General features: G+C 37.0%; 1 protein-coding gene across 1 annotated transcript; it reads left to right on the top strand.

The window, feature by feature from the left end:
* Nucleotides 1-1,343: 1,343 nt before the first annotated feature.
* gfra3 (GDNF family receptor alpha 3) lies at nucleotides 1,344-24,146 on the top strand. Its single transcript, XM_042738041.1, has 8 exons — nucleotides 1,344-1,909; nucleotides 8,936-9,220; nucleotides 13,210-13,302; nucleotides 14,581-14,935; nucleotides 17,291-17,400; nucleotides 17,798-17,932; nucleotides 18,914-19,044; nucleotides 23,374-24,146. The coding sequence occupies exons 1-8, from the start codon at nucleotides 1,867-1,869 to the stop codon at nucleotides 23,599-23,601; spliced, it is 1,380 nt and encodes a 459-aa protein (XP_042593975.1). The 5' UTR covers nucleotides 1,344-1,866; the 3' UTR covers nucleotides 23,602-24,146.
* The last annotated feature ends 206 nt before the right edge of the window (nucleotides 24,147-24,352 follow it).

Genomic DNA, 24,352 nt, shown 5'->3' with positions numbered 1-24,352 from the left:
GTGTTTTGCTCGTTGTATCCACGGTCTGGACAGCTCATGGCCCTTATGGGATTTCTCTGTATGGAGTTTTGTAAACAATCTGAAACGGAATACCCTGTGAACTCTCTCAATGAAGTCTCGCCTGTTCCCATATTTATGTTTTGCAGCACTGTTAAATAGTGTTTTGTGGGTGATCGCAATACTTATATCCAGATTAGCTGGGTTTGTTCAATATTATAATTAAATACAACATTAAACATTAATTTATATGGGTCAGGTTAAACAGAAATAGCTATGCACACAGCAAAGGAATTTAGCAGCTTGATTTTATTAGATTTTTTATTAAATGTCATTTTAACATTCGTTCGCACCAAGGATGATAACTATAATGATAAATGTATAGTTTATAAATTGTTATAAACTTAAAGTAATGGCAGAGTCCACACCATAATGATAAGTGCACAATGGAACATAGTTGGAACTACTTTTATAACTATTTATTCCAGCTGATGAACGATAAAACATTGATAGCCAACCAGAATCCATCCTGTTTCTAAAGAGATCCAGCATTTAAAGCTACAGAAGGCAAAACTGAAGTGCGGTTTACAGTAAACAGGATGATACCGTTCAGTATGATAGGGGGAAATCGTGGCCTAGTGGTTAGAGAGTTTGACTCCTAACCCTAAGGTTGTGGGTTTGAGTCTCGGGCTGGCAATACCATGACTGAGGTGCCCTTGAGCAAGGCACTGAACCCCAAACTGCTCCCCGGGCGCTGCAGCATAAATGGCTGGCCACTTCTCTGGGTGTGTGTTCACAGTGTGTGTGTGTTCCCTGCTGAGTGTGCGGAATTCTGAGTATGGGTCACCATACTTGGCTGTATATCACGTCACTTTAACTTTTGTCACTTTTCATTGCTGTGGACGCTACAGTTATTGCTCTGCTGTGAATGGGCCTTTACACACTTAAATAGGTTTCCAGTAGAACAAAAACCACCATAGGATAATGTTCATAAATTTTGTAAATATGCTAAACTGAAGACCATTTAACATAAGAGCTTTTTTAATCTAAAAAAAAAAAAAAAAAAGCCTAAAAGAGTTCTTTCTTCTTTGGTAAACTTATGAACCGTTTTAAAACCACTGAGTGATGGAATCCTAAAAAGGACAGTTATTTTTTTTAGAGTGCACAGTTTGACTGACCTTTATCTCACTTTTTTAATCTGCGTAACATTTCACTGTTGCTGAAAGATTTACTTGCAAACTTAGATACTTGCAGAGCAGGCTGAATTTCTCTAGCCTATAGGAGCACCGACCCATCTCTCCAGAAGGCTGGTCAGGGATTTTGCATGGATGCCCCTGAGAATGCCCGAACCAATCACAGGGAGGCAGCTGCATGTAAAATTCGCCGCTGAGTTTGAGGACTGGATTGAGCACATTGTGCTGTGGGACAGCAGGAATCAAGCATCTGGGGTCGCGCTCACATATACTGTATTAAACTGATGCGCACTAATGCGCACACTGGCACATCTGACGCGCGCTTTTGGTTACGCTTCTATCATGGGGATACGCGTTTAAATCGAGGATTATTATTTTAGAAAGACTCCGATCGTGAGTATAACGGACATCAGCTGCTAGTGCGTTTGACAGTTTGAAATCATTGCTCCTCGGACACCCCTTACGCATTAGAAAGCTTCCGATATCGCACAAGTTTGTAGCTGGAACTGATTTTCGGACACGTCATTTTGGAGATTTCTATCAGTCGGACGGTGGTCCTCTTGTATGGATGTAGTGGCTCGGACTGAGTCGGACCGAACCAGGGGTTCCAGACGCGCTTCCCCGAGATTCCCCAGCAGCATTACCGTCCAGCCGAGCGCATCCAGCAGCAGAAGACATGATCCTTCTGGGAATACTTCTAAATCTGTTCGTCATTAAGGGTAAGACCCTTAGAAACAGCCTCCATGACTTATTTTGACACATTAGTGTCACACTTTAAATGACAATCTTTATGCAGTACATTTACATGAATACATAAGTATTTACATTGCATATTTATTTAAGTTAATGAACAACGTGAATAATATTTAACTGTTTTGTAGAGCTGCCTTCAAAAACAATTTGTTAGTATAACTATTGTGATTCATTATATTTACATATATACAGTAATATAAACGTGAGGTGAAAGATGAACGCAAACTAAAATGGACTACCTACTATAGTAAAACCATGGTATTGTACATTTTCTAATGGAATAGATAGATAGATAGATAGATAGATAGATAGATAGATAGATAGATAGTTTTTATGAATAGCTCTTTGGTGGTGAACTAAACTAAATGATACTTACTACTATAAAACCATGGTATTGTAAACGGAAGGATTGTCTGAAGGAAAAGATGATAGATAAGATAGCTAGCTAGCTAGATAGATAGATAGATAATTTATTTTTGGGTTGCGTTAACAGCCAGACATGTACAGTATAGAGCATAACACAATACATATAGAAAGATAGGAACGTCCACATTATAAGCTATTTACACAATGCACAATATATTACAGACAAATAGACCAAGTGAGAAGAATAAGCACAACAGATGTCATAAACAAGTTTTCATCGTACACATAAAAAATTATACTGGTTGCACACGGTATGCTGTGAATTGGATGTATTATACACATTTTGCATGCATTAGATTGTATATGTCATGTATAGTGCATACCATTACATGAAGATCATTTATAAAAGCTGGAACAGCAGTGATTAAATTACAATTGCATGGAAACTTATTGCACAGGTGTGTTTTAGGGTGACCGCTGTGCCATGTGCTCGTGCTGAAACAATAGAAAGGGTTTCATTTTCTAGAGTGCTGTATGCAGAGCAGAACAGATGTGTCTGTCACTCCCTCACATATCTGTGTACTTGCTTATTACGTTTTAACAAATGCTGCACACTCTTAAGAATATCCCCAGTAGCACCAGTTTATCTGTATATGCGGCTTGTAACAATAGCACAATCCTTTATGTTGTAAAACCAACACAAAGAGCTTAGAAGAGCTTAACTAGTAATATCACTTACTGTTAAATTTGTAGAAAAACAAAAATGACCTTTAAGAGACCCTCCTTTAATGTAGCATTCTGAGCTCATCATTATGCTTTGAACAATAGGTAATTATATTTCATTCAAACACAGTACTTATAATAGTTAAAAACAATATTGAGATTTTCAGCCAATTAGATGTACTTTACAGCCCTGTGTTTATTTTCTTCACACCTTTGAATCACAACAGCATAATAGTTTTAATATCTCAGACATTACAGGAGCTCTTCCAAGAACGATAATCCGCACAGGCCAGGTCTAAAAATATAATTTCAGTCAACAAATAACGGTATGTTAGGAGACATCTGTCACAGTCAATATTATCCTAATTATGTGACGGCAGAAACGCACACACATATAAACAGAGACAGATTAGGTTGGTAAAGGGCAGCTCCTTGGTGTTCCCGCACAGCAACCAACATTTGAGGGATCTGACTTTCTTTCCCCACCTGGGACGACAGGGTGCAATATTGCAAGTGTCATGTGCGAGTGCTTTGTAGCCCAAGTGGCATTCATCATCATGAGTGGTGTTTGTCGCACCCTGGTGCCATGAGAACACGCTGTAATGCGTGCACTGATCGACAGGTTTATTTATTAGCTGTGTTAATGATTGCAGATTTGATGTGCTCACTCGTGCTGTGTGTATCCCCGGGGGTCGGGTCGTATATCAGCCACACAAATCGCAAAGGGACCCCCTGACGGATATCAGGTGGCAAAAGATTTCATTTCCACAGTGTATTTGCATAAAGATTCGCATGCTTGAATATGTTTTTAAGAGGCGACCTGAGGTGGAAAGATGTGTACAAACATACCAAGTCAAAGATTGACGGCCTTCGGGCAGGTGCGCATGTGCGAACTTGTGCCAGCCGCGTGCCCAGGTGTGTTTCAGAAAAGGTACGCGTGTGCTACTCTGGACTTTGGCAGCTTCAACTCATTTGCCAGCGACAGATGCTGACAGGTCTGGGAAAAAACATGACTGGCATATCTGCTACAAAAAATTTGCATTTTAATCTTGTTTTTCAGTAGAATATCTAAACATTCTCAAAGCAAAATAAAAATGATGTTTGTTTTTGAACAAGTTATCAAAATTAAGTGATTTTATACTTAACCCTCATGTTGTTATCTGGTCATTTTGATGTTATCACATTGGAGTGAAACGTACAGACTTTATTCACAAAGCTTGGAAAATTGCATAATTTTTTTTTTTTTAGGATTTTTTGCCCACCTTGTTATACTTATGGTGTTTCTGAGTCAAAAACGACTGCCCTACACAAAAAAATAAATAAAAAAATACTTGTAAATCTCTCAATATGCTATATTGCAACCAAATATTGGATTCAAAGTTGTTTTCTTTCTATTAGCACAAGTGTTGCTTTTTGGACCTGATTGATCGTAGGGCTCATTGATCTGTGCTTCTGCACATCAGTTTTTGAGTTGATGATTTTACTGGGAACACCAAAGAAGGTTTTCAGCACAGCACAAGGGTTAAAACAAGAGCAAATATCTGCCAGTGGGGTGCCAGTGCTTCTCAAGTAAATGTATATTCAGAGACTGTAAAACAAGTAAAAATACTGAGTATGAAAATATTTTTTGTTGTGTAATGCTTTCTTCCTCATTTCTGCTTTTACCCAAATGAGATTCTTGCGGAAAGCATGAGCTGCACAAGTTAAGAAATGTTTTGGGATGCTTTAATACACACAGGTGAACAAGGCTTCGTCAGCGCATATACTAATTGCATGGAGAAAAATATGCCATAATGCATCCCAGCCAAGGACATACCCAGGGACAGGCGGACAGCCTAATTACACGGCCATTTTTAGCAAATCAAAGAGGAATCGTAAGAACACAGGTTCAATAAACCACACGGGACTAGTTACACAAAAAGGTAGTCTTCCCTCTGGGCATGTTTTCTTCATATATGAGGGGACGTTTAGGGTCTTTTCAGGGTCGCGTGTGTGTTTTGTTGATAACCAGGATTTGGAAAGGCAAACACGGTGATGGCAGATGGTGTTGGACTCTCTCGCCTATCCTGGAAGATTGAAGCCAAGCGACAGAATCAGAAAGAGTGCATGCGAGCATGTGTGTGCGTGAGCTCCACTCACACACGGATTTTATGATGATGTTGTAGCCAATTTTCATTAAAGTCGCTGAGCGCTGTGATTTAGCGACGAGGACCGTCTCAGCATCACGTCCCTGCAGTGCACTCCTTCCTCCCGGGGCTTTTGGATTGTCTTCCGTTTCTCCTCCCTGTCAATCAGACGGCCCATCCGACCCGGTTCTTTTAATATCGCCGCCATGCTTTGATGTGACGTGTCACCAATAGTGAATAGATACGGCGCTCTGACCCACATTTGACAAAACCCTCAATGCAGCAAATAACAGTGTGTGCTGGAAGTCTATACAGCATATTTACTGTCAGAAAGATACTTAAATATAGTGTTAATGGCTTCTTCTTTATTCCTTGACGTTTGTCATCCTTGCTGAAAAACAGTAATTCACTGTTTTAAATGGATATGAGGGTTTGTTTGTGTGCGTTTTTCTCGAGTAATTTGTCTAAATTGTTGGTTTAGACCCTGTGATGCAGCATGCTGTAATTTAGCTGATGGATTCTTCAGTTTTGTGTGGATTGACAGAAGAGACGTTTTCTTGATATGTATCTTGATATAGTGGAGCTTGGTTTACCACAGAGGTTCAGACCGCTGTACGCATTGATTAGTTAATCACGTTAGACCCGCAAATATCGACAGCTGGAGCCGGTTTGCTGTCGCTGACCATAAATACGGTCACACAAGGATACTTAGATTTACAGTACGTGCTCGCACTGTCCTTCTCTATTTCACTCACCTCTTTCTTTCTTTCCTTCCCCTGTACAGCTGAGCTTCACTGCAGAAACTGTGTCTGTCGTTCTCTCTCAGTGTGTGCATGAGACTTAAAGCCTCAAGGTGTGTGTGTGTCACTGTCACTTGCTAAATGTGATTTTAGTGCGCACACACACACGTATCTCGTAATACCCGGCCAGCATGTGTTTGATTGCCATCAGCCTCCATACCGAGATGGTTTCCTATTGTGTGAGGCGTCTGCTGTCTGTCATTCTGTTTACTTTCTTTCTTTCTGTTTCTTTCTCACTCCATCGCTCACTTTTCAACTCTTCTGTGCACTTGTCGTTCTCTGAATCGCTCCCTGTTTTATAAAAAGAAAGACACAGAAATTAGATATTTTAGGTAGTTTTATTTATTGTTTTAGTAAATAAGCTATGTCACTATTAACTAGATGTTTATTAGCATGCCTATTATTAATGTATTGGCAGTTTATTGGTACTAATAAAGCATATATTCTGCATGATCATATTCTACCTCCCTAATCCTACCCAATACCTAAACTTAAAAACGACCTTACTAATTATTAATAAGCAGCAAATTAGGAGTTTACTGAGACAAGTCATAGTTAATAGTTTGTAAATAGTGAGAATTGGACCTTATTAGGAGTTTACTGAGACAAGTCATAGTTAATAGTTTGTAAATAGTGAGAATTGGACCTTAGTGTTATTTTAGTATAACTGTTTTTTATGTTTTAAAAAGTTTTTATTTTTGTATTTTTATTAGTTAGTGTTTTTTTATGTCTATATAGGTTTTTGTTTATTTTTGTTTCTTTTTTTTTCACATTTTATTTGAACTCCGTTAACTTTCATTTTGTTTTCTTACTTTTCAAATTGTTTCTTGTATCTAATCTTAATATGCAGTGTCAAGACATTCAGTGGTTGACTGAAAAATGTTTACTTTGGCTCTGTTGAGTTATCAAACAAGCATCGAATACAGCAGCATTGACTCAGCCAATGGCATGAGTTTAGGGCGGGGTTATCTGATGACAGATGGAAAACCTGTTTGAAAGCAGACATTCTGTTTGGTGCCACTAGTGCAACGACACACTTCACCTTTAAGAAGAAAAATGAAAACAGTGGCAGATCAAACACCTGTCTTTAAATTCAAACTAGCACGTAATATCTCAATATTGAACTGTTTGTCAAATATGTTCGAGATCAAAGTGTGTTTACTTGTCCGTTTAACTTCAACCGCCGCAGTAGATGGTCTTTCACGCATGGATCATCGCTCTGTGAGCTGTGGAAGGAGGTGCCATTTTGTGGTAGTGGAGTCCTAAGCCATGACCAACGCTTAGTCTGCCGGCCACAGCCATGGGTTCTCAATCACCACACGCTTTAAAATGAGGCCTAGCGCAATTACAGCCCCTGCCGCGCGAAGGAAAACAGACACAAAGGGGGATGGGGGTCAGGGGGAGAAATACAAGAAAGAGAAACACATGTCTCATGCTTCTACATGAGTGCAAGGCTTTTTCTCTCACTACTTAATGAAAAACAGCAAACGTAGCCATGAAATTACACAGCCCTGTCACAGTTTCCCCTCAGGTCACCCTGAGACCCGGCTGACGGCGAGGGTCTCTGGAGTTGATGACGTCTGTCAGGTTTGAGCCTGAGAAGTGTGAGGCCTGAGAGTGTCTGTTGTCAAGGACTTGCATTGAAACTCTTGATGTATGAAGTTGGTGAATGGAGATTTTCTGCTCGTTTAAGTTATCTGTCCTCCTGCAATAGCGAGCCAGGAAATTCCCTTCAGAGAAGAGGTCTCTTTTAAATTATTTTACACATTATTAATTCTGCCCTTGAGTGCAAGTTAAGGGACTTTGATCTTCGTTTTTTACATGGCCACTGTCAGAATATTTTCTATGCGTCTAGAATGCAGATATTATAACTCTGAAATATTATAGTAAAACTGATGAAAATTCACAAACTGTAATTCGTCATAACCAGGTCCACAGGGAATCAGAACTGAACAGAAAATTCAGTCACAAAGTTCTACATATTCTTCATATTTGTGTGTGTTCTCTTTTTAAATATTCTGGCCTATATGTCTGTTTTATATGTGAATCGGATTGGCCATACCCAATAGAAAGTTGAATTGGAATTTGAAGACAATGACAGGAAGTAGAAATTACTAAATAGCTATTCAAAGAAATGTAATGCACAATGTATTCTGGGAAATAAAGTGGCTTTGTCAAGCCAACATTCAACAAACTTTGTTTTTCTACATACTGTAAAGTAATAGTTCACCCAGAAATGAAAATTCTGTCATTAATTACTCACCCTCATGTTGTTCGAAACCCATAAGACCTTAATTTTAAAAGTATTCTTGTAGCTTCATAAAAATAAGATTGAACCACTGATGTCACATGGACTATTTTAACAATGTCCTTACTACCTTTCTGGGCCTTGAACGTGTCTGTTGCATTGTTGTCTATGCAGGGTCAGAAAGCTCTCAGATTTAATCCAAAATATCTTAATTTGTGTTCCAAAGATGAACGAAGGTCTTATGGGTTTAGAACAACATGAGGTTGAGTAATTAATAACATAACTTTAATTTTTGGGTGAATTATGCCTTTAAAAAAACTTCCTTGGATTCATTTTATTTCTACTTCCTCACATAGAAATTAGGACTGCAATTCTGCAACCTGTTTGCTAATGTACCTCCAGTTCAATTCAAATTCAGGAACTGATTGGGAATATAGGAATTCTCTATTGATTTTGTAATGTTGTAGTTGCTCTCGCTTCCTTTTAAGACTTTTTATGATTTTTAAATGCATTTCACTGCTGATTTTCTACTGAAATGCCATGTAGAAAAAGGCATGTATGACAATAAAAAAATGTGTGATTCCATCTGGGCCTACCCACAACTGTGTCCAAATGCCTGTCTGTGGAGCCAAATGCTGTCTGCTAAGTCAGTTAGCTCACTGGTAAAACATACTGTTGATAATACAGTGTTTATTGATTTTAAAAGGAACTTTACTCACAATCCTCCAGGGGCTGTTCCCTCTGTGGTGCCGTTGTTCCCCGGGACTGTGGACTGCATAGAGGCTGTAAATGAATGTATGGTGGACCCCGAGTGTAAGCGGCAGTTCCGGCACCTGGAGTACTGCGTGGACGAGGAGGCAGTGGCTCCCCTCAGTCTGGAGGGGCGGCAGGTCTGCGTCGATGCCCAGAACAACCTCATGCACTATCAGAACCTGCAAGAATGCAAGTGTCAGCGAGGCTCCCGCTTGGAACAACAGTGCCTGAGCGTTTACTGGACCATCCGTTTTCCACAGGGTAAGAGGCGGAAGAGAGAGTTTTTACTTTTTGTATGATGACTGTTGTCAACAATAAGACCTCTTATATTTCAGCCTCTCCTCTTCAAACACCTGGATCTGTTCTCATTTAGTCTCACCCTAATTTTTTTTTCATTAAAAATCCTGTTTGAGTTACAAATGGTTTCTTGCACAGGGAGCTCTAGGGAGTCTGTGGAAAGTTAAAAACAGACCAATACTTTTAGTTTTAGACCAATATTTACCGTGAAAAGGACCATAAAAATGCATTTAAATTTTTTTTAAGAAATACTTTATTCAGCATGGATGCATTAAATTTATCAAAAGATTTCTGTTTCAAATAAACTGTGTTATTTTTAACTTTCTGTTCATCAAATAATCCTATCAAAGTTTAGAATAAAAAAAAATCACAGTTTCCACAAAAACAGTAAGCATTGTTTGCAATATTTATGATAATAAGGAATGTTTCTTGAGCAGCAAATCAGCATATTAGAATGATTTCTGAAGGATCATGCGACACTGAAGACTGGAGTATTGATGCTGAAAATTCAGATTTGCCATCACAGGAATAAATGACATTTTAAAGTACACTACCAGTCAAAAGTTTTTAAACAGTAAGATTTTTTAATGTTTTAAAGAATTCTCTTCTGCTCACCAAACCTGCATTTATTTGATACACCCCCCCCCCCCCAGAAAAAGCAGTAATATTGTGAAATATTTTTATATATATATATTTGGGAAAGAAATTATAGAAATTACTACTTTTATTTAGGATGCTTTAAATTGATCAAAATTTTAACTTTGGATCAAATAAATGCAGGCTTGGTAAACAGAAGAGACTTTTTAAAAAACATTACAATCTTACTCTTCAAAAACTTTGGACTGGTAGTGTATATTAAAAGACAAAACAGTTCTTTTAAATTGTAATAATATTTCACAGTATTTGTTCAAAAATACAGTAAATTGTAATAAAGGCAGGCTTGGTGAGTATAAGAGATGTTTTTCAAAATTATCAAAAAAAAAAAATTCCAATAAAATAAATAAATATATAAAAAATCTTACTGACTCCAAACTTTTGAGGGGTGTAAATATAATATATATGCATATTCACTCAGAAATATATAATATTATAGAAGTTAAATTGCTAATGCAGTTTCATGTTTTTTTAAAGACTCCCTAGAATATTCCCTGCCTGAACTGCTCATGTCCAGCAATTCCCAAACCAGTGGATGTCATGATGAAAGGAGCAGGTTTAAAGAAAGTGAATAAGAAAGTAAAAGAGGGAGTAGGTAACTCCAGAGAAAAGTCATGCATAAAGAATTCAGTTAAATCAATTTCAAAATGACTGCCTTTGTTCTGTCGGTCATAAACAGTGTACTCACAGATCTCAGTGGATGTTCTTTCAGGACATGCCAAAACGCTTTAATGAGAGTGTTGAGTGAGCTACCAGAGGATTTAGATTTAGGCAGTAATAGCATTTAATGAGTGCTCAGTAATGTGTATGAGATGGCAAGGAGGCATAAAACCCAGTCAGACACTAAACAAACGACTGGCTCCCTGACAGTGCTATCGTGATTAATCTCGCCATTCCCTCATCTGTTCATTACGCTCGGCGGGATGGACGCATACATGCAGGAACCGGAATATGCCACGTTCCGTCGAGGGCGTCTGATTCCGTCTCACGGCAGAAGTTTCATGCTCGTGTGTTTGCTCATGAGCAAAAGAGATTATGGAGTTGCTGGTGAATGACGTCTGGGGGATCGTCAAAGCACGGCTGCAAAATTAATTGATTCGGAGTCCATATTCCCACCCAATATGGCTTATTAATATTAAACCTTATGAAACAGGAAGATGGGTTCCCACAGCGACTCATCAAGAGCAGTTGTAAATGCTGACTAATCCCAGGCTTTTCCACAGCGAACTCGTCATGTGTCTGAGTGCAACGCAGGGGCTGCAGGGTCCAGAAGGGCCCAGCCTGATCGACAGTCTCAGAAATAAGTGCTTTTAAAACACATCAACTGGAAATGTCAAGTGTTCTTCTTCTGCGTGCTGCAAATGAAAACCATCAGCAGCTGAATACGCAAGGCACATAATTGTGAATGTAGCACACTTGATGTGGCGCCTCCGTAGATTGAAATGTGGCGTGCGAACAAGATGACAGGAGGGATTCTGCCTGTTTGCATTTGTTTGAGGAGTCTGTGTGTGCCTAGGTTTTGATAACCGAAATTTCAGAAAATGTCCCCAAAAGAATATCACAACATGACAAAAAACTCCTTCTGGGGATGTCGACACACAAAAAAAACAGGCCTGTGAAATGACAAAATGTGCATTTTGGAGTAAGGCTAAGAGTGTAGTAATTATAACATGACTTTTTGAAGAAAATATGAGTGGTGTTTGCTGACAGATGTTTAGAGTATTTGTTAATCTATTGCTAAGGCATCTGAAGTTGTTGCTAGGGCTTTTCTAAATCTCTGTAATATTCAGATCTGTACATATAGATGATGCAAGGCAGGTGTATTTATATAATTGTAGCACATTTATACACAGTGAAAATTAATACAAGAGAAAAAGAAAGATAAACGACACATTAAACCAAATTTAACACCATTTAAGAATGAGAAAGGAAGGAAGGAACGAAGGAAGGAAGGAATAATTAAATAATAAAAAAATGAATAATACAAAAGTTTAATTTAAAAATTCAAACAAATAAACAATATACATGAATAAAGGAAAAAGAACATTTCAATATAATAATGAAAAATAATAAATAAAAGTTCAATTTAAAAATTAAAGTAAATAAAAATAATTAAATAAAGCTGCATAGTCATTAAAAAGAGAAATTAAATAAAAGACATATCAATTTAAAAATTAAAGTAAATAAAAATAATTAAATAAAGCTGCATAGTCATTAAAAAGAGAAGCTCTGCAATTAAATCCGTAGTGCACAAAAGAGCATACACTTTGAACAAATCAGTAGCCATTTTATGCTGCGGCGCCCGGGGAGCAGTTGGGGTGTTCGATGCCTTGCTACCTAAAATGGTATTGAAGGTGGAGAGAGAACTGTACATGCATAATCCTGCCGGCCCGAGACTCGAACTCACAACCCTTCGATTGGGAGTCCGACTCTCTAACCATTAGGCCACGACTTCCCACATCTACATTTTATAAATCATACATTGTATAAATCTAAAATAAATAAATAAAATTTAAATAAATAATATGTAAAAAGAATATCTAAATAAAATAACATTAAATAAAAAATAAAAAATGTCAAATAAATAAAAAAACAATATTTTAATAATAAAAAAATGATAAATAAAAGTTTTTAAAAAGTCTGTTTAAAACTTAAATACAAATAATAAAATATGATTTAAAATTATTAAAAAGGAAAGAAAAAGAACATTAATAAAATAATGAAGTGCTTTCAGTAAAGTGCAGCACTGTGCTTATTTAATGAATGCACAGGTAAACAGAATACTTTTCCAGTCCCTCCTTCAATGAAAGTGAATTATTTGTAATTACTATATCATTCATGTAGCAAAAATAGTATAGGACAAGATGCCTTAATACTCAATACTTTAAATTCTCATAGACTATCTTATTTTAAATAAATATGAACAGAAAGTCCCTACAAGAGAAAAACCTACAATACAAGCTTGTGTGTGTGTGTGTGTGTGTGTGTGTGTGTGTGTGTGTGTGTGTCATTTTGGCATGCAGCGACCCCAGGGTTGTGACACAAATAGACTGGTCTCTACTTTCACTTGTGTCTTGATCCAGATCCTTAAGTCTGTGTATAGTGACAGTTCAACCAATGCATATATCTCAAACACTGACCTCTTATTAAAATCTGTAAGACTGCGCATCATAATTAAAGAAATACCATATGAAATTTGATAATGTGATGTGCTGTTAATTAGGCGTAATGATAAGGTAATGGTGCAGTTTGGTGAGCTTAATTAGTCTCAGACGGTTGTGTGTGTTTTTGGATTGCAGGTTATGATGACATTGAGACGTCCCCATATGAAGACATTGAACTGGAACTTGTGAGAAATAGCGAAACATCAAAACTAGCCTCAATAGTTTCAGGTACTGCAGCCACATCAGTGATCCGACCAAATAAAATGTGTTTTCCTCCACAGCTGAATGCACTGTGATGATGTACTGCAGTGTATGCTTGTATGTTTGTGCTTAATATGTTTTCCTTGTCTTGCAGTTGTTTTTTCTACACTGAAAAAAGGTGTAGGTTTTACTTTATAACAGTTTTCACTCAGAAATTGCTAGTAACTTTCACAAATAGTTACAAAGAAATGGCAAGTAACATATTGAATTAAAGGAGTAGTTCATCCAAAAATGAAAAATTGCTGAAAATGTTCTCACCCTCAGTCCATCCAAGATGTAGATGAGTTTGTTTCTTCATCCGAACAGATTTGGAGAAATTCAGCATTGCATCACTTGCTCACCAATGGATCCTCTGTAGTGAATGGGTGCCGTCAGAATGAGAGCCCAAACAGCTGCTAAAAACATCACAATTATTCACAAATAATTCACACCCCTCCAATTAATCAGTTAACATCTAGTGGAGCGAAAAGCTACATTTTTGTAATAAACAAAACATCAAGAGGTTTTTTTTTTTTTTATCAAACCATAATATTGCTTTCTCGTGTGAAAAAGTTGTCTCATCTGAATCATGAGAGAAACAGTTTACAAGTGAAAACAGCCTAAAACAGTTCTAATCAAATATGTTGGTGGATTTTTATGTGAGAGGACAAAAGTTGATGAACTTTTTCACTGGAGGAAGCATTATTATGGATTATGGACTTATTTTACCCAGAAGTGACAGTTTAAAGTTAAAACACCTTATGATGGATTAATTTCTTACAGATGCTTTTCACATCAAAAGGCATTAAATGTTGGACTGGAGTGGTGTGGATTACTTGTGGATTATTCTGGTGTTTGTATCAGCCGTTTGGACTCTCATTCTGACGGCACCCATTCACTGCAGAGGATCCACTGATGAGCAAGTGTAATGCTAAATTTCTCTAAATCTGTTCCGATGAAGAAACAAACTTGACCACATCTTGGATGGCCTGAAGCTGAGTTAGTTTTCAGCAAATTTTCAGTTCTGGGTGAACTATTCCTTTGATATATTCCTTTGTAAAATGTTGAAGTAGAAAAAATTAATTAGTATTTTCTTGCAAAACATGCTACAGTAATCTAAATATTTTTTTACACTGTGTGTGTGTGTGTGTGTGTGTGTGTGTGTGTGTGTGTGTGTGTGAAATATTAAAGGCATAACATACTGCTTTATACAGGCCCAAAAAGCATTTGGACACTTAATTCTAAGTGTTTTTTCCTCTTTCTCAGTGTCCTCCCTTCCTCTGACGGATCAGAACCAGTGTCTGAAAGCAGCTCAGGACTGTGGGTTGTATGAGAAGTGCGGTTCCCTGCGGTCTGAGTACGCGTTAGCTTGCACTAAGATCATACCGGGCACGAACCACTGTAACCGGCACAAATGTCATCGGGCCCTGCGGAGGTTCCTGGAGCGCGTTCCAGAGGAGTACAGCTTTGGTGTCTTATTTTGTCCCTGTTCGGATACTCTATGCGGGGAGAGAAGGACGGGCCCTGAAACCATCGTGCCCTCCTGTTCCTATGAAGAGCGAGACGGACAGCCCAACTGCCTCAATCTGGAGAGCTACTGCCTCAAAGACAACCTGTGCAGGTGAGATACATATCTGTTAGCAGCTGGACATAGTAAACATATCTGATTTGTGAATCAGCCATGTTTTCGAATCTGAGATTTTAAATCAATCAGCCAAACCAGTTCACAAAACATATGTGAATGTTTTATTCACTTATCAGTGAATAAAACAACTCACAAAGTCATATAGCAACTCAAAGTCAACAATACAAAAAATGCATTAAACCAAACCGTCAAGAGATTATACCAATGCCTGGTATAATGCCTGTTCTAAGAAAATGCCCCACACAATACCATTAATTTTTTTTAAATGCATTAAATAGACATTTATAATGTTACAAAATATTTCAAACAAATGCTGTTTTTTTTTTTTGGCCTGTGCATTTGCCCGTTCTTCAAAGAATCCTTTTTTTATTTTTATCACGGTTTCCACACACACACCAAGTTTTCAACACCGATAATAAAAAACAAACCTTTCTGAAGGATCATGTGACAGTGAAGATTGGATTAACGCATTCTGAAAATTCAGCTATGCCATTACAGGAATACATTTAATTTTTATAATATATAATCAAATAGTGAAAAGTTATTGTGATTTGTAATAATATTTCACAATATTACTGTTTGTACTGTATTTTAAATCAAATAAATGTAGCCTTAATGAGTGTAAAAGACTTCTTTCAACATTAACAACAAAACACACCGACCCCAAACATTTGAACAGTAGCATATATTAATAAATAAATCAAAATAAATAACATATGTTAGAATAATAGGTAAGAAATTATATGTATTCAATTGCTTTTTATAAAACATGCAAATACATTTTCAGCCAAGAGATGTACAGTATTTGAATTTAAGCATTTTTGTATTTGAAAATGAAAATCATATTTAAGTTCATAGCTTATGGCTGCAACAAACTGAACTGGGACACATACTGTAACAACAAACACCCGTAATGTAAAAAACATGATGTAAAGATCTGCTGAATCAATATTTTAAATTGGTTCTTTGAAATAACCAATTTGTGTAACTAATTGTGACATATAACACTCTCATCAGATGTTCTTTCTCTCATTCAAACCTAACCTCAGCTTTGATAACAGCGCAGCACGATCATTTTCACCTTTCTTCTTGAAATACAAGACATCCCTTTTATCTTCCTCTAGAAACAGATGTCTCTGGCAGTAATGCTTATCTAAGCATCATTAATAGCACAGAACATGCTGAGTTGGATGGAAGAGAGGACAACAGGTCGCATATTATACGATTAGATGCATCTTGTTTTTAAACAAGAATAAAAATGAGAAATGTTTGGAGAATGCATACTATCCTTCAGCATGGACACATATGGTCAGTGAAAGGCATTTTCTCAGAAGAGGCAGTAAGACATTAAAAAAAATTAGTTACAAAATTACAAAATGAATAGTACAAAATATAATTTGTTTTATATTTATATATCTATTGTTTTTAGAAAAGTGTCTATTTTTTTGTTTTTTTGTAAAAAAGCTATTAAAAATTGTTGAAATAAAGCTAAAATAAAATATCTAAATATAAGATGAAATACTTTAGGCAATTATCTGAAATGAAATATGTTTAAAGTACTAAAATTACTAAAAACTGAAACTGAAAGAAAGTTTAAATAGGAATACCATGTTAGAATATTAAATAGAAATATTAAAATTAGTGCTGTCAAAGGATTAATCATGATTAATTGTTTGACAGCACTAATTAAGATAAAAAATACAAATGAATAAAAATGACTAAAGCACATAAAATAATCAAATTAAATTAAACCGAATACTGAATAGAAAATATAAAAAAGAAAATAAAAATATATAATAAAGCCAATTTCAAATATGAATAATACATATATAAAAATACAAATAAATTTATAATATTACAAATAAGGTGCAACTATTGATAAACTTTTGTAGGGGGTATCGTAAACCTTTTTTTTTTCCTTCAGTTTTAAATATACGTAAATGTTTGAAAACTAGTGCATTTTTAAAGACAAAGCAGAAGCCACAGTTGCATCAGCAGTTTAATGAGAACTGGTAAACAATTAACCTAATATGATTATCACCCAGTAAATCAGTTTTGACTATAAGGCATTCATTACATCACCTAATTAAAATTCATGAACAACACTGAAAACGTTTATAACACATCCCCCTTACTTTTCAAACCATTCTGACGCCCCTGACAAAAACCGTATGCATCCCACAGAACAAAAGCACATGGTATAAATCAGAAAAAAATCAAATTTGAGCAACTGATCATTCATTCTGAGTATAGATTTCCTCTGTCAGAATCTGACATACATTTATGTTCTAATCATCCTGTGTCCGTATTCAAATTTGTCTGGTCTGTCAGGTCAAGATTGGCTGATTTCCAGCAGAACTGTCAGCCGTATTCTCTCTCTTCCTCCGGCTGTCTCCGGGAAAGTGGAGCCGTGTGCCTCAAGGCCTACGCTGGACTCATCGGTGAGAAACCACCTCAGACGACCTTGAATGAATGAAGAGTACAAAACTCACAAATCGATATGTCACAGCACAGTCTGTACTTAAATAATATTACATTTTTAATGACGAGCACTTCTGCATCCTGCTGGAGTGAGTTCACTGAAATGGGAAACAGTGTCGGGAATGATTGGTCAGAGCAGTTTGGGTTCAACTTCATGTCGTGGGTTTACTTTAACCCAGTGTGCCACTTATATTGAATTAGCAGGACAACCTGAGGCAACATAATTAACCCGGAGGGGGGTGGATAGACTACACTGGTTGGTGATTCTCCCAGATGGGCTTGGGGCTAATTGGCATGGGATCTTTTCTTCCGGCTGTCTCTCATTCCCTCTTTCCTTCTCCCTCCCTCCCTCTGCAGGTACCATCATGACACCAAACTACGTGAGTAACAGCAGTACAGAGGTGTCGCAGTGGTGTAATTGCGAAGGCAGCGGGAATCAGTGGCAGGACTGCCTGCGAATCCTGCACATGTTCAGCAGCAACAACTGCCTGCGTGAGTATCCCAGAATATCATTTACACATCATCTTAATGTTTGCCAAGAAGAGTGTAAATATGGAACTGTTCTGACGGATTTGCTGTTTCTTACAGTCCCATTTAAAAGGTTTAACGTTCACACTTTTCTTTTGTGTATGACATATTTCGTATTGAAACAGGAAGTTGGCATAGGTCCTTGTTGAAGCTGCTCTAATTCAGCATTAATTTCAAGCAAGGGTGCATTAAATTGATCAGAAGTGACAGTAAAGACATTTATAATGTCAACTACTTTTACAATTTTAAATATTTCAATTAGCTTCCTCAAAAATATCAAGCAGCGACTGTTTTAACATTGATAGTTTTTAGTGTATTGATTGTTACATGTTATGTAATTTTTCATTTGGTGTATATCAGCATATAAGAATGATTTCTGATGGATCGTGTGACACTGAAAATTCAGCTTTGCATCAAAGGAATAAATTACATTTTAAAATATACTCAAATATAAAATAGTTATTTTAAATTACTGTGTTGTTGAGCATGAAAAGCTTCTTAAAAAATGTTACTGACCACAAACTTTTAAACAATGTTTGTATGCTCTAAAATATCAACACTATGCTTAAACTATGATATTTATTTTTCTGCAGTCAAGATTTCAATATGAGCTAAAGCATTTCTCATCAAATTCAACAAAATGATCTAAGCTATGCGTTTAAATACACCCATGCACAGAAGATGATATCAATATTTTATCCATTTTATCAGACGACTGTACATGTTAAATGTGGGTATGGACTTTAAGTATATTTTGTCAACTTTTCAGAGTAGACAAACATAACAGACATAAACTAAAACCCACAAAATTCTCATTTCTAACATTTCTTGACATTTATAATTAGTTTTAAAATGTTTTATACTTTAGATCATTATAATTTCTTATTTTGCAAATAGGACTCAGTAAATGAAGCCTAAAATTCACCCGGCCTCTTTACCTAACAGGTAATGCCATTGATAACATGGGAAGCTCCACCCCTCGTCCAGTAGAAGGCACGCCCCTTCCTCCTCCTCGCCCCTCCCCTCAGGTCCAGCGCGATGAGCTGAACATCAACACGCTGCCTGAACCCAACGCTGTAAGTAGTGAACACATTTTCTTAAAACAACCACCACGCAATCAAACTCCTCCAGCTGCAGTGCTAACTCAACATAATTTACACAGAAGGACCATTTATAAAACTTTTGTATAATCAGGATAAACCTGATTCTTATTCTCGTCGTAGCTTTGTGGTTAATTCTGGCCTTTGATACATGAGATTTGCAAAAAGACGGGCCCAACAAAGCCGCAGTCCTTGCGCTTTGAGCATACTGATGGATCTGAGAAGTGAACTGAGACGTTTATGCGCGGCTGATCATGTCACTGCAGAAACACACGGTCACACACCGTCGCCCTGCTGCCGCTACAGTAAGCACAAAAACGCTTGTTCAGAAAACACACCTTCTGCATTTAATTTGGTTTCCTGTGTATGTATGTCGTGGGATGCTTTTAAACATTCCCTGTTAATTTACTGTATTGATTCAACTGTGGTGCATATATTTTGGAACAAGAGTAATGAATGCAAGTTTTTCTTGTTTTGTCTCTTTAGCATCTTTAAAAGAGACCCATTTCTTAGATCTAATCAATAGGTCATGATGCTTTGAATTAAAGGTCCCACCTCTGACCTCTATGCACATGACCTTGTTAAAATGCCCGATTTTATTTTTAAATGGATATGTTCACTTGGTTTCCGTCTATACACAAAGATGGTAAATAAATGCCAGATGCACCTAAAGGGATCAATGTGGGGTCGGAATCAAGCTGCCTGAACTGCCACCTTCAATTCAATCAGAAATAATCACACAACCCACAGGCCCTCAAGAACACAATCATGGTAAGGAATTAAATCTATATCGATTTGCTCTTCCCTTTAGTCAGATTATATTGTGCTTTGGAATGAGGGTGTCAGCTTTATTTTTCTTTCATTATGGCCGGCTGCCAAACTTTAAATGACTCAATGAGACTTAGTAGGCAGCGTCACTGAATCAGATCTTTAATTTTCCTCAATCTTGTGGTTGCCTTGGTTTTATGCTGTATCTGAAAGTGACCATATACTTTGCACAGCTTGAGCTACGATTTCTTGAAACAGTTTTCAGTGAAAAGTTATTAGCATAGTATTTGCAGAGTTACCATCCCAGCAAGAGCTGGGTAGATTACTTACAAACTGTAATCCATTACTGATTCCAAATTACATGACAAAAATTGTAGTTTACCTGCATGTCATGTGAACATAACCAATGCCAGAGAACCATGAACATACAAATGTGATACTTTATTATTAAAAATATTTATTTTAATATCTCAGGGATACTGTAAATAAAAATATATTAGGTGAAAGAGGATCAGATGACAAAAAAGTATTTTAAATTGTACTTTAATATAATTACAAGTACTTCATTTTTTTTTAAATGATTACGTAATCCAGATGACATGTAATCAGTTACTACCCAGCTCTCGTCCCAACTAACCCACCAACCAACCAAATACATAAATAAATAAATAAATCTTTATTTAGTGCAATTTAATAATTAAATACATAAATTGATTTAACTTGAGTTCCAAATAAATAATTAGCCTGTAGAGGCTAACTGTTAACATTAGCCAGCCTTGGCCCCATTGACAAGCTATTAGCATTTGCATAATATCTGTGCCAAAGTCATTTCTTGATAAGCTACTAAAGCTTCTGGGAGTGACACTATCCTAATAAATCATTGATTTTTCTTGCAAAAAGCATGTTGTTGGCTACTTTTGTATGGATGTCAATAGAGAAACATGCTTTTTGACAGCATAATGGTGTAATACTAAAGCTAACCGGCTAAACCCTGACCCCCATAGACAAGGTATTAGCATTAGTATAATAATCTGAGCAAGAGCCATTTCTTGATAGACAAATACGCTACTAGAGCTACAGGGAGTGACAACATCCAAAAAAATTAGTCACTGTTGTAACATCAGTTTTGCAGATTTCTTGCAAAAATTATTTTGTTAGCTACTTTTGAATGGATGTCAACGCTTTTTGACAGCATTGTGGTGTAATATTAAAGGTAACCGGCTAAACCCTGACCCCCTGGCCATGTTATTAGCATTAGCCTTAGCATAATATCCAGCTAAAGTAATTTCTTGATAGCCGATCAGCTTTTAGAGCTTCAGGGAATGACGCCGTTCGTGATAGCAACACTTACTTGACTATGTATTGTAAAATGGATTGTATATTTGCTGCCCACATAAAAGAGAAGCAAATAATCCCTTGGCGTCCATAGGCGTACAGACTTTATCAAGAAACGCTGCTCTGATCTGTGTGTATTTGTGTTTGTGCGTCCTCGCTTTGGACCGCGTTCACATCCTCTGTTCTCAGAACACACAGACCACAGCATTCAGCTTAGAGATAATCTGGGCCTGCAGACAAAAAGGATTCAATTCAGTTTCTGCTGTCATTTATTTCTTTCCTAGACTCTCTCTCTCACTTGTGTTCTCCAGCAAATCTCTCCTCTCCAAATGTCCCTGTCTTTCCTGATCTGTCTCTCTTGATATGCTTCTCACTTTCTTGGCCTGTCTCTCTCTCTCTCTGAACGGATTAGCTAAAGGTGTTTGCAAGCAGCGGTGCATCAGTCAAAACTTCATTAATATTAATGTATTCGTACCCATCTGTCTGTCTCTCTAGCTAACTCTCTTCTTCTCTTTCTCCTTCTTTTATCATTCGTTCCTAATCCCTCTCCCTCACAATCTCTCCGTCCCTCTCCCTGACAAACGCTCACTGTCGTATTGCTCCTACTTTTCTAAAACTGTAATTCTCAGGTGTTTCATTTATTTCTCTTATGATTCATTTCTCATATCACCATTCAGCTAATTTAGTCTCAGATGTTCCTCATAAAACTCCATGTAACAAAGTTTAATGTATATTAAATTCTGTTATTTTTATATTACATTATATATATTATTTTTCTGTATATCTGCCATTGTTTGAACCACAAATAACTCCACCCCCAAACTCACACCACAGAGGACAACAATTGAACTGTGAGCTCTGAGGTTGTTAATTGATGTTATGTTTTTGTTGAATACATCAGCCCGCATTATTTCAACTTAGATTTTAAACAATCGTGTTTAACAACAGACTGGTGAGAAACTACATTTCCCATGATCCTGCAAACAAATCTCCACCAATCAGAGAAGAGAAACAAGTAAATTGTGCCAACAGAACAGTTCAGTGCACCAACTCCAATTAAGCATGACAAATGACTTAACAGTCAAATCTCTCTATGCTCTCAAACTACTTAAAAATTTGTGCGTGTGTGTGTGTGTGTGTGTGTGTGTGTGTGTGTGTGTGTGTGTGGTGTGTGTGTGTGGTGTGTGTGTGTGCGCGAGTGTGTGACATACATATAATATATATATAGCAATATGCCGTTTCTACAGACACAGTCAACATTTTTAATCAAGAGGTTTATGTTTCTCCTTTGTTTTTTATTTTTATTTTGTCATTTGCAATGCTTCATGGAATTGTAGTTCTTTCCCTCATTGAAGCTTTTAAGTACACAGTCTTGTACCTTTTGTACCTTTTTTTTTTTTTTTTTTTTTGCTTCAAATCAAAGTTTATAATGTTGTGATTCACCCCTTAGCTGGTTGGTTTGGTTTATATCATATAACTTCTTAAATGATGATTTTTTTTTAATCCCCATGAGAAAAACACCCGTTTTTTATATTTATTAATAAATGCAACTACTACTTCAACTACTACTGATAATAACATTTATTAATATTTTGAATTAGTTTTATTTTTATATATTTTAATTTTAGTTAAAGTTTCATTAATTTTGTTGTGTTTTTGTCAGTTGTAGTATTTTCCATATAGTTTTTATTAATTTTTATTTCAGTTTTTGATTTAGTTAAACTAAAGTCATCAATCTAAACTAAATTAAACTGAGAAATGTTATCTTGGCAAATTGTTGTCTTATTACTTTTAAGTTTTATTTCAAGTGACAACATTTATTTATTTATTTTTTTCATGCTTTTATTTTATTTTTAGTTAACTAATAAACCTGGAAGGCACTGTTGCACTATATGTGACAACAATTTAAACAGTGGACTACATCATCTGACCAGGTCTCATTACATTATCATATATGGACTAGAGGTTTTGTTTCTGTTTTATTTAATTTTATTATCAAAAAGTTAGTGAGAAGCAATCTGGACATCAATCAGTCTGGACACTGGTTATGAATGGTATCTCCTTTGAAGGCATCTTGAGTAAAACAGCTCCATATTTAACAGAGCACATATAAAAGACATGAACCAGAAGCGACGTGACCTGTTTTACAGAAGTTTGTTGTGCATAACCCCCATTAAAGAGACATTTCTCTGTTTCCAAAAGGTGATCGAAAGCGAAGAAGAGGAGGAGGAGGAAGAAGAGGAGGAGGAGGATGAAGAAGACCAAACCGAAGGAGGAGGAGGGTTCAACATCATCCCTCCGTTCTCAGATAAGGCGACAGTCACTAACTTGGGCTCTGAGGCCGGACGAGTCCACAGCTCGGCCTCCACCATCTCCATCCCTCACTTCCTACTCGTGGCCCTGCTGCTGATTGCCCTCCGCTGGGGGTAGAAACCCTCACTCACACACACACACCTACACACACACTCTTACACAAAACACGCAAACACACTTCCTCCTGAAGTACTCGCTCACATCCAGACTCTACCATTGAGGGACGACAAGAACGACAGATCGAAGTGCAAAATGAGCGGACAACTGTTCTATCCCTCTTTCCTTCTTTCATTCATTCTTTTTCTCCTTCTCGGGAAGAGGGTCTGCTATAGATATAGCTGCTTGTTCATTAGGGAATCGCTTCCTGAATGGGATTCCCCGCCTGAATCATTTGAATCACACAGAAGATTCACGACTCCTCGGACTGACAGTAGCCGACGGTGAACGAATGATTTGGTCTTGCCATGTATCTATCTATTGTATAATGTCAGTGTGCTTCAGAAAAGCGAGTTAAACCAGGAAAGCGTTGGCTTTCCTTGGGTTCGGAAAACCCACCGTGTTTATTGTCGCTGATCATGTCGTTGTATGAAATGAGACAAAATGTATGTGTTTGTAAGTATGTGATTCGCTTGACACGAGAGCAAAAAACCTGTCGAGCACGATTTCCGAATCTTCCCGTTTCTCACGCCTCCGTGTCTCTGGAATCAGGCCGCACACCTAATCACACACACACACACACACACACACACACACACACACACGCCTCTGCCCTGCTGTGGAGCCGATCGCACAGATTCAAGCCATTTTCATTTATTGCTCTATCTGCGATGTGCTTTCATTTTTTGACTCAGCACAGACTGTGCACTCT

This window comes from Cyprinus carpio, chromosome B14 (genome assembly GCF_018340385.1).
Source record: "Cyprinus carpio isolate SPL01 chromosome B14, ASM1834038v1, whole genome shotgun sequence".
Lineage (NCBI taxonomy): Eukaryota > Metazoa > Chordata > Actinopteri > Cypriniformes > Cyprinidae > Cyprinus > Cyprinus carpio.
This window is presented reverse-complemented; position numbering and strand designations above follow the sequence as displayed.

What these genes read in the sequence shown, in the direction of transcription:
- gfra3 (XM_042738041.1), top strand. Translation starts at nt 1,867, where the DNA reads ATGATCCTTCTGGGAATACTTCTAAATCTGTTCGTCATTAAGG. An exon ending in AAATCTGTTCGTCATTAAGG is followed by an intron (nt 1,910 to 8,935) that starts GTAAGACCCTTA and finishes ACAATCCTCCAG; the next exon opens with GGGCTGTTCCCTCTGTGGTG. An exon ending in CAGCAGCAACAACTGCCTGC is followed by an intron (nt 17,933 to 18,913) that starts GTGAGTATCCCA and finishes TTTACCTAACAG; the next exon opens with GTAATGCCATTGATAACATG.